The 15,868-nt window shown below is 44.9% G+C and overlaps 1 protein-coding gene across 12 annotated transcripts in view; it reads right to left on the bottom strand.

Annotated features, from left to right (window-relative positions):
• Nucleotides 1-15,868, bottom strand: part of ZNF827 (zinc finger protein 827) — a 174,789-nt gene that overhangs the window by 4,729 nt on the left and 154,192 nt on the right. For 2 of the 12 annotated variants that reach the window (XM_045055800.1, XM_019828897.3), the window contains 6 exons: nt 15,145-15,282; nt 13,510-13,681; nt 12,024-12,190; nt 3,368-3,559; nt 2,842-3,019; nt 814-825 (listed from right to left, as the gene is read on the bottom strand). In XM_045055800.1, coding sequence (XP_044911735.1) covers nt 814-825; nt 2,842-3,019; nt 3,368-3,559; nt 12,024-12,190; nt 13,510-13,681; nt 15,145-15,282 — 859 coding nt within the window. Of the gene's footprint in view, nt 1-792; nt 826-1,107; nt 1,175-2,828; nt 3,020-3,367; nt 3,560-12,023; nt 12,191-13,509; nt 13,682-15,144; nt 15,283-15,868 lie in introns of all 12 variants that reach the window. The other 10 variants (XR_006596710.1, XM_045055801.1, XM_045055802.1 and 7 more) reach the window with 10 other exon arrangements.

Below are 15,868 nucleotides of genomic sequence, written 5' to 3'. Positions count from 1 at the left end.
AGGATGGGGCGTGGGAGAGGGAGGCCCACCCACCAGCCCATCACTAATGAGGGATAAGGAGGGAGGGAGGCGACTGCTCTCTGGACTTTGAAGACATTATTAGAAGATTATTACATCATGGAGATAATAGCAATCCAACTGGATCATGAATTCTCAGTGGGCAGGACCATATCTTACATTTCTTCTGCGTTCTCTGCAGTGCCCGGTAAAGTACTCCGCACACGGTAGGCACTGATTCATTACTGGACTGGTCTCTACAACATAATTCTGGCAGATTCTGGTCCCAGCTCCGTCACCTCATTGGGCTATATCTGGATGTGCCCTGGGACCAAGCCTGGGCCTCTCCGTGGCTCGGTTCCTCCATCCTAGGCAGTGAGGCTATGCCACCCCCAAGCCTCCTGGCTGTCCAGAGGGGCTAGGAGGAGCAGTGAGGGCATGTTTACAAATTCTGCTGAGCTGCTCTTTTGGAAGCCGCAAGGCTCAAGTTGGTGGCTGACAGGATAGCTGTAGCGTGTTTGCTCTCTTTGCACAAAGAATGCAAATGCAAAAGTGGCTGCCTCAGCCCTTGCTTGGCACCTGCGGGGCAGGGCCCAGGAGTGGTCTGTCCTCTGAGGGTTTGGAGAGGTGTTCAGCAGAGCCCAACACAACCAAGTGCACCGTGCACTGCTCCTCAGCGCCAAGCTCGCCGTTAGCCTTTGAACCTCAGCTCACAGAAGAGTGCACACGAGAGAAATATAAAGCCCATTCCCAGGTCAGGTGCACACACAACCCCTACGCCAAGCTGGGCCTTACCTAGAGGAGTCTGAAACTCACCACTGTCCTGAGCTACGGCAAAAGAAAAATAATAGTATAATCTTATTTGATCTGCATTATGAACAGGATATAGAGTACAAGCAGTTCCATCACAGAAAAGCAACTTAGACATCGGCAGTCTGTTTCATTTTAAGGACATTTCTGTGACCCACAGCTCAATCTTTCTTTCGCTGCTCAGGCAAAGTGCTAAGGGTTTTCTGTGCTCCCGTTATTTATCGTAAAGACACCCTCTCAGGCAAATTAATTCTCTGATATGGCAAAGGGAAAACAAAACAAAACAAAACAAAGACTCACTGTATAGCCAGAAGGCATTATCAATTTTTTCAAAGTATTCTTCTACTTGGTCATCCTAGAACATAAACTATTACACAGGGGACCGTTAGCACCACACCGGAAGTGTCTGTACTGGCAAAAGCATCAGCATTCACTGTGCATTCTCCCCAATGGGTCGGAGGCTCGGGACTCTGTAGGTCCCCAAGGAAAGGCTAACTGACAAAGCCACAACTGGCAGGGGCCGCAGAGTTAATGGGTGTGACGGGGCTACTGGGAAGGGCAATGAGTGCTAGTCCAACCACGGAAGTACATGGCTTTTTTTCTTTTCTTTAAATAAGAGTAAACAAGTATTTAGAAAGGGACAGTGGGAACAAACCAAATCAAATTCCCAAATGAGCGCTTGCTGGGCATTTCCCATTTATTGGCTGTCGCGGATTATAATCTCCCCTCCCCCATCCCTGCAAACGTCCCCTCCCCCTCCCACTTAAGTGCCCCAAGAGTGAAACAAAACGGAATTGGGACAGTAGGTGCTGCTCCCTGACTCCTCTGTTTCGTAAAGTTTTTGAGGAGGGTGCCTCTGACCAGGCAGGAGCTTGGAGGAGTCAACCCTGCATTGCTCCCGACATTCGACCCCCAGGTTGGCCCCCAGGGTCCTTTTGGGTCTCTCCATCCCTCACCCATTCAGGAGAGTCATGCCGCCTCTCTGGCAATTTGTGAGTTTCGAAGATAAAAATGGTTAAAACAAGAGGTTCTTTTTTTTTTTTCTTGTGTCAAGTAAAATATAAGTTTTCATTCTTTTAATTACACGGTTATTTCAGCTAAACATGAATAATTGTGCCTAGAAACTTGTGTGTCTTCCTATACTCAACGACGTATGCTTCCTTCTCTACTAGGTCATGAGTGCCTTGTGAACAGGGGCTGATTTCGGAATCACTGGGAAGATTAAATTCTGGTAGTGCTAGGACATAAATTTCCTGAGGGTGGAAATCACGTTTTATTCCTTGTTTGCCCTTCAGCACCTATTATCAAGCCAGACACACCGTGTGTTTGATAATAACTGATGGGTCTCACTTCAGACCAGAGGGCTTCTTGCAAATATTGGTTAATGATGATGCTTGTGGTCTAGGTCTTTGGGGACCTGTGAATAATGTGTGACTGGAAACGTCAGGTCTCATGAAGGCTAGCCAGGGAGATCCCAATCCCAGTTCCTGGGAAGGCATAAGGCACGTCTGCAGGAAGACCCGAGGCACATGATCTCTGCATGAAAAACACTGCCTCCTGCCTGTTCGAAAAGGCAAGGATCCAATAGCTGGGGGTGTTGTGCAGATGGGGTGGTCGTAATGCTTGTTTAAAAGATGTATATGGCGAATCATCTAAAAAATAGAAATGGTGAAGTGCTGTGACAGCGTAATGACTTACACCTGGGGACACGAACCCCCAAGTCCATAAAATCAAGTCTGAACAAAACTCAAGCAGTGTAGGATGAGTCTCCCCCTGCATGCTGGGCTCCTCCGCCAGGTCCTCTTGCTTGCCAGGAATCCTAGGATATTGGTGAAATGGATTCTCCTGCTGTGTCTGCTGGACCCCTGGGCAACAAGTCTAATTCACATCCAGCGAAAGGTAGCTGACTAACTGGCCCCATGCCAGGCTCTCCCTCTCGATGACCCCCCAAACCTTCGGGGAGGGGCTGGGGTAGGGATGGGGAAGGGTATTAAATAACAACACAGTAAAAGGTTCTGTACTTGCTTTCCTTACTTGAGCCCACCGGTGGGGACAGTGTGGCATTTCTTATGCTCCAGCAGCTGTTCAGGTGTCTTCATGAACTTGTGGCACACGTCACACTCAAACATCCGGGTGATAAGGTGTATCTGCAGGTGGCGCTCAAACATGTTCTTCGTCTTGCAGACAAAGTTGCAAAAAACGCATTCGAACCCTGAAAGGACGGGAGCTGGGTGTGCGGGTGCACGTGGCAGAGGGACAGGAGTGGGACAGACATCCCACTGTTTCTCCTCCTCCCCTTTCAGGCACCGCGCCCAGCATCTTGGTGGTAAAAGGAGTTGAACATACAGCTCCAGAATCAATGCCACACTGCCCATCTACCCACCCTGTATTTGGATGCCACTAAAGCCGAAAGAAATACAAATTTTAGGCGACAGCATTACACTGTTCACAGGTCGAACATCTATTTTCCAACATCACTCCCCTCAAGGGCTGATTGGTAAGGCTGGGTCATCCTCCCAGAGTGGGGAGGACTGAGCAGGCCCACAACCTCCTCCCTTACCTTTCTCTGGCTTTTCCTCACTATTCAGTGAGGGCTGGCTCCCAGGCACAACAGAGATGACCAGCACGTTGTTTCCACTCTTGTTTTTCTGGGAGCTGTCTGAATCATCTTTGCTGTTGGCTGAATCACTCAGAGCTGAGAGGGAGGATGAAGAGGGGCTATTTGACTCACTGGGGGTCTTCCTGTCTTCTCCTGAAAACACAAACAAAACCCCCAAAGCCAGGTCTGTTATTTAGGAGACGGTAACCCTGAAATAACAGCAATTAGGGGTGGGGGAATTGGGCTTCACGGCTGCATCATCATTCAGGGAACACAAAGTGAGGCTTCTAGAGCTCTCCTAGTGCACCGACTGGGATCTCAGGTCTCCGTCGTCGATGGTGATGACACCTGTGGTACTTGGGAACTCTCTCATGCTCTGAATGCATGATTTCATTGTATCTTCTCAAAAATCCAATGGGGCACAATGGTTACCATCCCCATTTTACAGATGAGGGAAGGGAGGCACAGTCAGGGCAACTTGGCCTAAGTCACATGCTAGGAAGTGGCAAAGCACAGATTTCAGCTGGCCCTACTCCAGGATCCATGCTCTTTATCAGTGCACTGGACTCTCCCTCAAGACCAGGAGTGAACCGGTCAGTGGGCCATTAAAACCCAGTGTCAAGAGACTAATGCTTCCATTCAAGATGAAGTGTTAGGGACTGGATTTACCATCGCGACAGAAACAACTAGAACAAAACCAGACAAAATATATCAAACAAGAGTTTTTGTTTTTGTTTTCAAACAATCGTTTTTACAGCGTTGAACATCAGGCACTGAAGAGTGATCCCTGAGAGACAGGAAAGAAAAGAGGTGGCCCACTTCCTGCCTTAAGAGACTTTAGTCTCCAGGCTGCAGTGCCCATCAGTTTCACTGAATTGAAGAAACAGCACTGAGGGTCTGGGGAGATCAGTATGGCTAGACTTCACAGAGCAGGGTCTAGAGAGGGGAGGTTTCCCAGAGGGGAGAAAGCAGCACAGAGGAAGGACTCAAAGACCTACAGAGGGTCCCCCATGAGTATTCAGTGGAGTAGGGACCAAAGCACCTGTGTGAGAAAACTACCCAAGGCTGGAGAGAAAAAAAGGCTTAGAAAACAGTGAGTGCTGTTCCCACTAGCTAAATTTGAGAAACTCATAATTCCCAGGACACTCGGTGGGAAACTGAGGAAGATCTCTTAGCAATGGGTAGTAATCAGCCCTAGGTTGACCACTGCTCCAGACCCGCCTGACAAGTCACAAAAGCCAGACACAAAGGAATCATAGTTTCCAAGTAATTAACTGCACTCTAAAACAAAGGTCAAGAATGTTTATAGGAATATAAAATAACCAGTACCCAACAAGGCAAATCACAATATCTGACATCCAAATAAAGATTAGCAGGCATGCCAAGAAACAAGAAAACGCAGCCTAAAATGGGGTAATCAATCAGTCAAAGCTGACCTAGAACTGACACAGTTGTTAAAATGCGCAGACAAGGACATAAGAACAGTTATTATAACTACATTCCAAATATTAAAAAAGTTAAATAGAGATGTGAAAGATATAAAAAAAAGATCCAAATCAAATTTCTAGAGAGAAATTTACAAAAATTACAATGTCTGAGATGAGAAATACGCTGGATGGGGTTACCAGCAATTTAGACATGGCAGAAGAAAAGATTAGTGGACCCTGAAGATAATAGCAATAGAAATTATCTGCAATGAAAGAGAGAGAGAAAAGAATCATAAAAATGAAAAGAACATCAGTGAATTGTGGGATGCCTTCAGATAGCTTCATATAAGTTTAACTGAAGTCCCTGATTGGGTGGAAAGGGCAGTAAAATTTGAAAAGGCCAAAACTTTTCCAAACTTGAGAAAAACCATAAACCCACAGATCCAAGAGGCAAAATGAACCCTATGCATAAGAAAGCTGAAGAAACTGGGGAACTGGGATGGTTCAGTCGGTTAAGTGTCCAACTCTTGACTCTTGATTTCAGCTCAGGTCATGATCCCAGGGTTTTGGGTTTGTCTCATGTTGGGCTCCACACTGGGTGTGGGGCCTGCTTAGGATTCCCTCTCTCCCATTCTCTCTGCCCCTCTTCCACTCACGTGTGCACCTCTCTCTCTCTCAAAAAAAAAAAAAAAGATGAAATCTATATCAAGGGCTATCATAATCCCATTGCTCAACTAGTGATAAAGAAAAAAATCCTACCGGCAGCCTGAGGAAGAAGGATACGTTATGTGCAGAGGAACAAAAATAAGGATGACAACAGATTTTTCACTGGAAACAATGCAAGTGAGAAGTAGTGGGGCACCACCTTTAAAGTGCTGAAAGGAACACCTGTCAATCTGAGATCTTGTACTCTGTGAAAAATATTTCAAAAATGAAACTTTCCTCCCCACCCCAAAAGCAGAAAGAATTCATCACCAGCAGACTAGAATTACAGAAAATGTTAAAAGAAATTCTTCAGGCAGAAGGAAAATGACACCAAATGTAAAAACGGATCTACACAAAAGAATGAAGAGCATGCATTTACCCACGAGGCTAAATTGGTACTGAGGCAGCAAGACAATTGGTAGTTTTAATGGTCTCAGTTTACCATTTTGTGTCATTTTAGATTATGAAATCGGGGTAAAAAAGTTTCTATTAAAATTTTTTTAACGTTTATTCATTTTTGAGAGACAGACACAGAGGGTGAGCAGGGGAGGGGCAGAGAGAGAGGGAGACACAGAATCCGAAGCAGGCTCCAGGCTCTGAGCTGTCAGCACAGAGCCCGACACGAGGCTGGAACCCACGTGAGTTTTTCTTACTTAAAACTCTTTGAGAGATCCTAAAAGTAATTTTGTTAAAAATAATATAATAGAGAGTTTATAACATATATATAAGTAGATGTCTGACAGCAAAAGCATAAAGGCTAGGAGAGGGGACAGAGAACTACGTTATTGTAAGACTCTTGCACTACCCATGAAATGGTTTATGACTTAAACGTGTACTGTAATAAATTAACAATGTACATTATAAACCCCAAAATAATTGGGGGGCTCTACACTGTTCACGGTTTAGGAGATTTGATATTGTTAAGCTGTCAGTTCTCCCCAAACATAATCAAAACAACCCCATCATTTTAGGTTAAGGTAGGTGATATAGGGAGACTGTGCTTCAGTAATCTAGTGATTGTAAGCTCTAGAAACGAACTTTCTTTGTTAGAAGATTAAAAAATAAGTCATATATCGTATACAGGCACAAGAAGTCCAGAAGCAAACAAAGCTGTAATGGTGGTTACAGCTAGTGTGTGACATTATTAGTGTTATGTTTATTTTATTTATTTGGTTTTCAAAATTGTCTAGAATGCCGTAAATTACTTGTTCAATTAAAAACAGGTTTTAAAAAGAGGAAGGAAAAAAATATTTACCCTCCTACAGTGTTTCCAAGTCTTGTTCCTGGCAGAACTGAACTTGGTTCCTGGACAGAGATGATGTGACCTCATTCATGGACCCCCAAGGAGGGATGGAATATGCCTTGAAAGTATAGACCTCCTTTGGTACAAGGAAGGTATGTGAAAGCCAGCCCCGTCATTGGCGGTCTCTAATATGTGACCTAGGTTTAGTCACATTTTGTAGACAGAATATTTTCAGTGGGGGCCCTAAGTCTATTGCTTCACCAAATCCATCCTCTAAGATGGGTCTCATTCACAGAATATTGCAAGTGATCATTTTAAATTAGTTTTTAGAACGAAAACATATGATTTTAATTACCATCTTTAACAACAGCTTTAAGTACCTTCAGGCTTAAGGCAGTGGGCAGAGCTGCCTAAATTAATCACTGTGTAAATACACAGGTGTCATGACAGCAACTCTGCGATTTGGCATAGGGAAACAGCCCAGCCCGCTCAACTTGTAATCCCTACCCCACACCGCTTCCTCTGCTCTCAGTCCTCCTCTCCCTTTGCTCTGTCTGTAGGGAGTGAGCTGGGGTGCCCTTGTCAACTCAGTCCACAGCTTGCTGTCATCCAAGGGGTCACTTACTTTCAGCAGCACAAAAATTCTTTTTTTTTTTTTTTTAAGTTTATTTATTTTGAGAGAGAGAGAGCACAGAGAGAGGAAGAGAGAAAGAATCCCAAGCAGGCTCTGTGCTGTTAGTGCAGAGCCCGATGTGGGGCTAAGTCTCATGAACCATGAGATCATGACCTGAGCTGAAATCAAGAGTTGGATGCTTAACCAACTGAGCCACTTGGGTGCCCCAGCACAAGGATTCTTGGTGAATGATTCTCTGCACAGGCAATGCAACCTCATACGTGAGGACAGCCAGCTGAAGTGAACTTTAAAAAAACCTCGATATTTTAGGGGCGCCTGGGTGGCTCAGTTGGTTAATCGTCTGATTTCAGCTTAGGTCATGATTTCATGGTTTGTGGGTTCTAGCCCCGTGGTGGGCTCTGTGCCGACAGCTCAGAGCCTGGAGCCTGCTTCGGATTCTGTGTTTCCCTCTCTCTCTGTCCCTCCCCTGCTCACCCTCTGTCTCTGTCTCTCAAAAATTAATAAATGTTAAAAAAATTTTTAAATAAATTTTTTTAAAAACCTCAATTTCATAATCTAAAATGACACAAAATGATAAACTGCGACCATAAAAAATGGCCAATTGTCTTGCCACCTCAATATAACACCATTTTTGGCAAACTTCTTTTTTTTTTTAGAAGCATATCTATTTTAAAATCGTTGCTGTTAATTGCAAAGTAGTTAAGAATAAAGACTTTAGATCCAGAACACCTGAGTTTGAATGCCACCTGTTCCAATTAATAAGCTGAATGACTTAAGACAAGGTATTTAACTTAGTGCCTCAATGATCTCATCTTAAAAATGGGGATCATATCGGCAGCCTCGTATGTGTGTTGTGAGGGTTAAATGGGTTTTTATATATAAAGCACTAAGAACAATGCCTAGCTCATTGCAAGCATTACAGAAAAATGTATTATTATTATTATAAAATATAGCATATAATATTTATAAGTAATACTAACAACAATTAACACTTTGTATTTTCCCATGCTGTTTTATATACCTGGCACATAGTTGGCTCTCAAAAAATTTATGAAAATAATTATGAGTTAATGGTTTTAAATGACAGTATTATATATCCTTGGAGTAGACTTATCCTACATTACTTAAGTATTTCCTTAAAATTAAATTTTAAGTGAAAATTAATATTCCACTGGTTGATTTTTTTCTCCTAGGGACAGACTCCCGGCAGAAAGATGACTGACTTGCAGGCATTTTCAAACCTCTTGGTCTACACTACCTAAGTAGTTTTGAAAAGTTCTCGCACCCTGTAGGGTCATGGCCATCAGTATCAGCAGCATCTGGCGATCGTGGGTGACGCTGTAAAACACGCTCCTCACGTGATACATGAAACATCAGCCACTCTTGAGTTTTAACTGGTGGCTAGTGAGGTTCCTTAGATGGAGTGGTTAGCCTTTATTTCTTTTATTATGTATGGACTGTTTATGCCCTTTGTAAATTCTGCACTTAGAGACCTAAAGTGTTTCTTACCAGTTTATATCAATTCTCTGTATAGTAAATATATAGCCTCTGTCATTTCAGGCTGGTTTTTGGGTTTTGTTTCCCATCTTTTCCTTTTCTTTGGCAAATAGAAGAAGATATTTTTATCCATCAAATCTCTTGATTCTTTTGCTTTGCCATTTTTTGTATCACTTAAGCTTTCACAAATCCTTCTCACTCTGGAAGTTTGATAAACATTCTATTTCCTTCGAGCTTTTCTAGGGCTGATTTGTTAAGGGGATTGTGTAAGTCTTCTGGTATTTATTTTGGTGTCGGTGTGAGGGTAAAGTATTGATGGTGGTATTTTCCAAAGAGCTATTCAGATTCCTCAGTGCTGTTACTGCAACATTTAAAAACTGCAGCAAAATTTGCATTGATGAAATCAGAAGCAACCAGAGGGAATATTTTTCCCTTGCAGAGATCACTTCACTTCTGTAACAAGAAAGCACCGAGGATTTCTTAATGTACTGAAATAAAAGGTGTCCATTTCTATGTCAGGTAAATCAAATCAGAGGACAAGGCCCACAAAATGAGAGTCTTATGCCTGCTGGACATCTCCTGCACATTCAAAAGGTCAAGGAATGGACGGCCCAGAGAAGTTGAATGAGTTCCTACATTTGCAGCGTTATTTATGGTAACATCGGGTGTAGAACCAGAATCTAGAATTCAAAATGTGTTTTCTTCCATCCCAAGTACCTTCTTCCACATGGATTATATGCATAAGTCAGTAGACTCTCAGGGTTCGGTAAGGGGCACGTTTGAATAATTTTCTTGCTTAGAACACACAAATGTGTGTAGACGTGCTCGGGCACACATATTCATTCACCGGACGAATGTTTACTCCTCACTTGCACTGTGCAGGCACTGGTCTAGGTGCTTGGGAGACAGCAGCAACCTAGATAAGCTTCCTATTCTCAGGAATATATAGTATAATATGTATTACATAGTATATATACTGCTCTATATCATAACTTTGTAATTACACAGTTTATTAATTTGCAGATTTAGATGGACATATCTTGGGTCAAATTCAAACACTTCAAAACAGCAACTAGATGCAAGAAACCCTCACTGTGGAACCATTAGCTTATAAAAAGGGTCAGCAAATTATAGTCCTTTGGCCAAATCTAGCCTCCCGCCTTTGTAAATAAAGTTTTATTGGGACACTGCCAGGCCTGCTCAATTGTGTATTGTCTCGGCTACTTTCAGATTCCAATGGTAGAGCTGAATGTAGCAACAGAAACCGTATGGCCTGAAAGCCTAAAATATTCACTATTTGGCCCTTAAAAACAAACAAACAAACAAACAAAAAAACTGTCTCCCTGGCTAAAAAAAAAAACAAAAAAACCCCAAAACTATAAAATAGGTTATAACCTTATTCCCTAATAGCAGCAGTGTTACAGGCTTCTACTGTATTAAAAAAGCAACTTCTTTAATGCATTTCTTTCTGGCTCTCAGTGCCAACAGACAAGAATATTCTTTGCAGGTAGACAAGGAGCCCTACCACCTCAGAGGGAACAAGATCTCTGTGTTCCCTGTGGCAATGAGTGTGTTTGCATTGGTTACTTGTCAATGTGAAGTTTCCACCAATGACAATTAAGTGACTCTAAATCCAACGGCTTTCCAGCCATTTTGGTTTCTATGGTTTCTACGGCTTGCTTGAGGTGGGGTGGTGGCAGAGGGGCTGTGGCCTGGGGAGGGAGGAGGAAGGTTCTCGACTGGGTTTAGGCATCCTTGGGGTGCAGAGGGTTAGAAGAATGGGAGAGTAACAGAAACGGGGGGGAAATATCTGAAAAGCCAGCGGAAATGGAAGAGAGTTTGGCCTTTCCCTCCACTAGCACTCCCGAGATGCTGAATTTAATTTGTCTTTGACATGGGCTTCCCAGCTCACCTGCTGCCCATGGTGCTAATGTGGTTATAGCGAGACAACCAACGGTAGAAATGGCACCTTCTCACCCGGCATAATGGCTCTCTGCAGACCTCCAAGTCATAGCTTCTCAACTTATGATAAAAGCAAGCTTTTATTGCTGTTGGCACCCTGGAACCAAAGCGGCCGGTAAAGCAAAGAGAGATCCGTCTCGGCTGAGCACATCGTCAGCACAACTGTCAGGAACTTCCCCTTCTCAAATCCTTCAAGGGCCAACGATGTGAGGGGCTGACCCAACACCCAGCGCTGGCAGTTGGCAACATCAGCTCGTAATCTGTAAGCACCACACAACGCAGGGTGGGGGAGGCTCTTCCTCATTCTCATTTAATGACTCCACGCTGGTGTCATTTGTAACCATCACTTGTGAGAGGATAATTGCATGGTGGATTCAAAATGTTAACATCGTTAAGAATGGCAAGAGCCTTAAATGGAAGGAGAACACTGGGAAAGTCTTGGCCACACACAGCCTGGAGAGCGATCAGGCTGTTTGGGGAGAATCCGGTTTTCCGCCCCGCCCCCCTCCCTGAGCAGACCTGATATGTGTCAGGGCCGGAATTTCTCGGGACAGGAGCAGAGCCTGTTAAAGTACGTGCACACAGTGTCCTGGCACAGAGAACCACAAAGGTTCAAACCTCTGCCAAGGGTTGCTCGGACCTGTCAGAACAGCAGTGAGAATAGACTAGAATGGAAAATGCTCGGGCCCAAGCTTCTGGAGGCACATCCTAATTGCTGACTTTGGACAGAATGCCTCACCTCTGTGAAGCCTCCGTTTCCCCACCCCTATAGCACGGGAACAGTAGCATCGGCCTCAGAGGCCTACGAGGCTTAAATGAGATCCAGCACGTGAAGACACAAGGGGAAGGGCATCACGAGAGCCCGATGGCTGCTACCTAGGATGACGACACCCAGGGTGAGGACAAGCCAATGGCTCAGCACCTCAACTGCATCTGAACGTGTGGGTCTTTCAGATCAGCGAGGCCCAAGCTGTGCCAGGCAATGTCAGGATGGCCACGGGGCACTGTGGCTCCGAGACCCTGGGAAAGTCCTCCCTTCTGAGGAAGGGAATGTCAGTGTCGCGGGGTGATGAGGACGCTTCTGCCAGGTGGGCATGCATGCTGGCAGGTTGGGGGATGGCGGAGAGAAGGACCGACAGTATTGGTCACCTGTGTGCTTGGTGCCAATGTGAGCCTTTATCTCTGCTTCCTCCATGGTGACAAAGTCACAGGCGGTGCAGCAGATGGAAAACATCCATTGCTCCTTGTCCACGTGGAGTGACATGTGGCTGACAAACTGGACATTGAGCTCAGTCTCAAATCCACACACGTGACAGCTGTATGAGGGGACGAAAGAAAAGAAGGGGAGAGAGAAGAGTGATACTTTGTGGCACACTCAGAACACTGGACTTTGACACATGCTTTTCTTCCCACCAAAAGGTTTTTTGCATTAGAAAATTATTCTACTTGGGGCGCCTGGGTGGCTCGGTCGGTTAAACATCTGTCTTTGGCTCAGGTCACGATCTCACAGTTCAGGGGTTTGAGCCCCACGTGGGCTGTGCTGACAGCTCGGAGCCTGGAGCCTGCTTCGGATTCTGTGTCTCCCTCCCTCTCTCTGCCCTTCCCCTGCTCACGCTCTGTCTCTCTCTATCTCTCAAAAATAAACATTACCAAAAAAAAAAAAATTAAAAAAAAAAAAAAAGAAAATTCTTCTGCTTTCTGGGATGCCTCTGAAGTGGTCACCGTGCCAAATGGATTAAGTGTCAGCATAATGTAACAATCCCATACATGCTATAATGATGCTGACTAATCATACAGTTAATTAAAAATTACAGGTTCCAGATGCCGCACATCACCTTACTGATTCCTGTGGGCAAAGAGATGTGGTGCAGCCTTGCCAAGATATTAGCGGTGTGGATACACTGATCAATTCAGAGCACCCCGCATGCCCAGTGAGCCTCTCTCTGGCTCTGGAAACCTTCCGTGTAGGAAGGAAGGCACATGCAGGTCATCAGATCACACTGCCAGCAGGAGCAATTCCTGTCTGTGACAACTGCTGATAGAAGTCGCCGTCCATGGAGATATTTTGTGCAAAAGCAAGTGTCTACCAATCTGTATGGTCTACCTCTTGGGCACAATTCTGAGACTTGGGATTTCACTGCAACCAAACCAAATATTGATTCATGGTCAAAAATGAAAGGGAAACATAAAATTCCAGGCACTGAAGACAATACAACCAGGGGCAAATATGCAATGCTTTCAAGGCTATTTCCTCAGAGTTCTCAGATTTATTTTCCCTGGTCTTTTTCTCCTTAGGACGGTTCTCAGGAAGTAGCAAGGTGCTCAGTTACAAAGGTTGGGAGCTTTCCAGCTGCACAAATCGAGAAGCTAATAATCCCCGGAGCCCTGTCACTCCCTGGAGCTCCACCCCAGAGAGCTACCTCCAAGACCATTTCCCTTTCAATTACTTCTACCAGGGCCATCCAAGCCAAGAGAGGAGTCAGCGTGGCTGGTGGGTCCAGTGTAAACAAAGCAAGTACTAAAATGAAGGTCAGCACTATGACTAAGAGGTACCTCATCACATATGCCCTAGCACCCGCGTGGGGAGTGTTCTAGAAAGTTGGGGAAGGCTGGGCCAGTTCCACTCACAGCTCACCTGTAATAATAAGGGTGCTTCTTCCCATCACTGCCTTCAGAGGTGACGGCGCTGACAATGTCCTCAGTGTCCGTACTCACCAGCTTCACCGAATGGACAGTCAGGTGCTGGTTCAGGTTCGCACGGCACTTAGCAGCATAGGGGCACAAGTGGCATTTGTATTTTCTTTCCTCTGGGGAGAAGGAACAGGAAAAAAACCCCAAACTTCTCTCAAAAATGAAAACCCAACACCTGCAGGAGACCACTTAGAGCGGTCATGGCAAGGAAGGTTCAGATCTCATTTCAAATGGGGACAAAGGGAACACCTTAGAATTACAAATATCTAAAAGTCTTCATCCGGGAGGTCACTGCTGTATCAGTACTTAGATAGAAGAAAGTCCCAGGGCAGCCAGACCATCTGCTTTTTCCTAGACATCCACAGGTCCCTCTTCCTGATAAGGGGAGCCCCGCAGGGGCTAAATGAATGTGTGTGTGTGTGTGTGTGTGTGTGCGTGCACACCTGCCATGCGTCAGCCAAGGGTGGGTGCTTAGCTGGGGAAAGGGGAGTGGAGCACAGCATTCCTGGGTCTGGTGTAAGAGAAGCCCCATCATGTTCCCTAAGCTCCAGGCCTGGGTCAGCCAAGAAATAAAAACTCGTGAAATTAAAGGGGGAGAAAAATGACTCATGTGAAGTAATATGATGGGAGATGTTCATTTTACATAAATAGAACTAAAAGCTGCAATTAATTTCTTAATGAAAACCCTCTCCTGAAACTGACAATGTTTCAGGACTCTTTCCAGAGTGGCATTCTGAATTCATTCGATTAATCAAGCAAATTATAGTAGAAGGAGCAGGCTGGCTTTCACTGTGCAGATAAAGGGAATGGACGATAGTGGAAAAAAGCAAAGAGCAAACTCATTTTCCATCCTTACTTCTTACTTTGTCTCACTGGGCTTGCCCTTAAAAAATACCTGTCTTACCACTTCGCAGCAGAGAATAAGGAAAAAAGTTCTCCCCCAACCAAATGCAAGCCATCATCATTGTTACTGTAGATGGTCCCCACATCTGGCCTGCCGGTGGCCTGGGGCTTGGCGGGGCCAGGGGAGGAACCCGGCCATACAGATAAAATACAGCCCTTGCTTTTGGGGGCGAAGGAACTTATTCTTGCCAAATTGATTAAGTTGCTATTTATTCCTCCTTTATCCTTTCTTAATTTGGTTGCCGTCCCTTTTGCAATGCGCAGAACCAACCACATTTGTCTACTATTATATGAAGATAAAGATAGCAACTGTTTCTCCACAAGCTGCTCTGTCCCTCTGCTGCTCCCATTTCCCACAAAAAGATGGAACCAGTAACGTGGGTGCAGCCCCCATCGCCTGCACCCTCCAGGTGAGAGCAATGCATTTCTCAGAATTCAGGAACCTTACCTGGATACACTTACACGTGTATCTTTTCTCATCAAGCCTACTTTCAATACAAATAAAAGCCCTTTCCGGGGCCTCTTTGAACATGCCAGCTAAAATGGTTTGAAGGGCCAGGATAAAAACATTTCCACCACTTCCAGTGAGAACTGTCTTAGACAAAGTCAGCTTCTTGACAGTAGAGAGGCTGGTGATCCAGAGTGCAGACGGCCTAGGAGCGAGGCCTTGACTCACCTGTGTGCAGCGAGAGATGTCGGGACAACGTCTGCTGTCGGCCAAACACTTTCCCACACACATCACAGGGAAAAAGCTGGTCATTGAATTTCCAGGATGGCAATCCGTTTCCTGCCTCTAGTACTATCTTTTCTGTTTCTGGGCCAAAAGAGCAAAGCATCATGAGGGATAGACAAGGCATCGTGAACAAGCTGCATTTTAGTCAATATCCAGCAGGACGTTAGCAGGGGATTCCTTCTGAACAACGTGGCTGATAACTGCAGAGAAGTCCCAGTTAACCTCTGGCCTTCATGCTCACTTCTTGTTTCTAAGAAGCTATTCCTGAAAGTTGTGGTAGCAAATGATGCCACTTCTAGTCAACTCTCTGGTGTTTTCCCTCCCTATCATTAAAGGTCAGCCAACCAGACCCTGAGTGGGTTGACAGCATGGTTTAGCGCTATGCCCAGTATACAGTTGGTACTCAATATTTGCTGAGTGACTAGTTGAGTTGCACCTTAGAACTCCACACATGTACGCTCTTGCCACAAGACGGTAAGTAAACAATCTCCGATTCTTACTGAATTGGTAGGAATCTGACGGTAAGTAAAGAATCTCAGATTCTGATGTGAAAACGAATGGTTGGATCCCTTGAAAGGACATACACGTTCACTGTTCTTTATGAAGAAAAGTTTTGCCCTGTGTTCTGGGTTGTGTAAAGTCCTTCACGAGGAACTTCATGTTTCAC

The sequence above is a fragment of the Felis catus genome, chromosome B1 (genome assembly GCF_018350175.1).
Source record: "Felis catus isolate Fca126 chromosome B1, F.catus_Fca126_mat1.0, whole genome shotgun sequence".
In the NCBI taxonomy this organism is placed as follows: domain Eukaryota; kingdom Metazoa; phylum Chordata; class Mammalia; order Carnivora; family Felidae; genus Felis; species Felis catus.
Note: the sequence above shows the minus strand (reverse complement) of the source record. Positions and strands in the feature narration are given on the sequence as shown.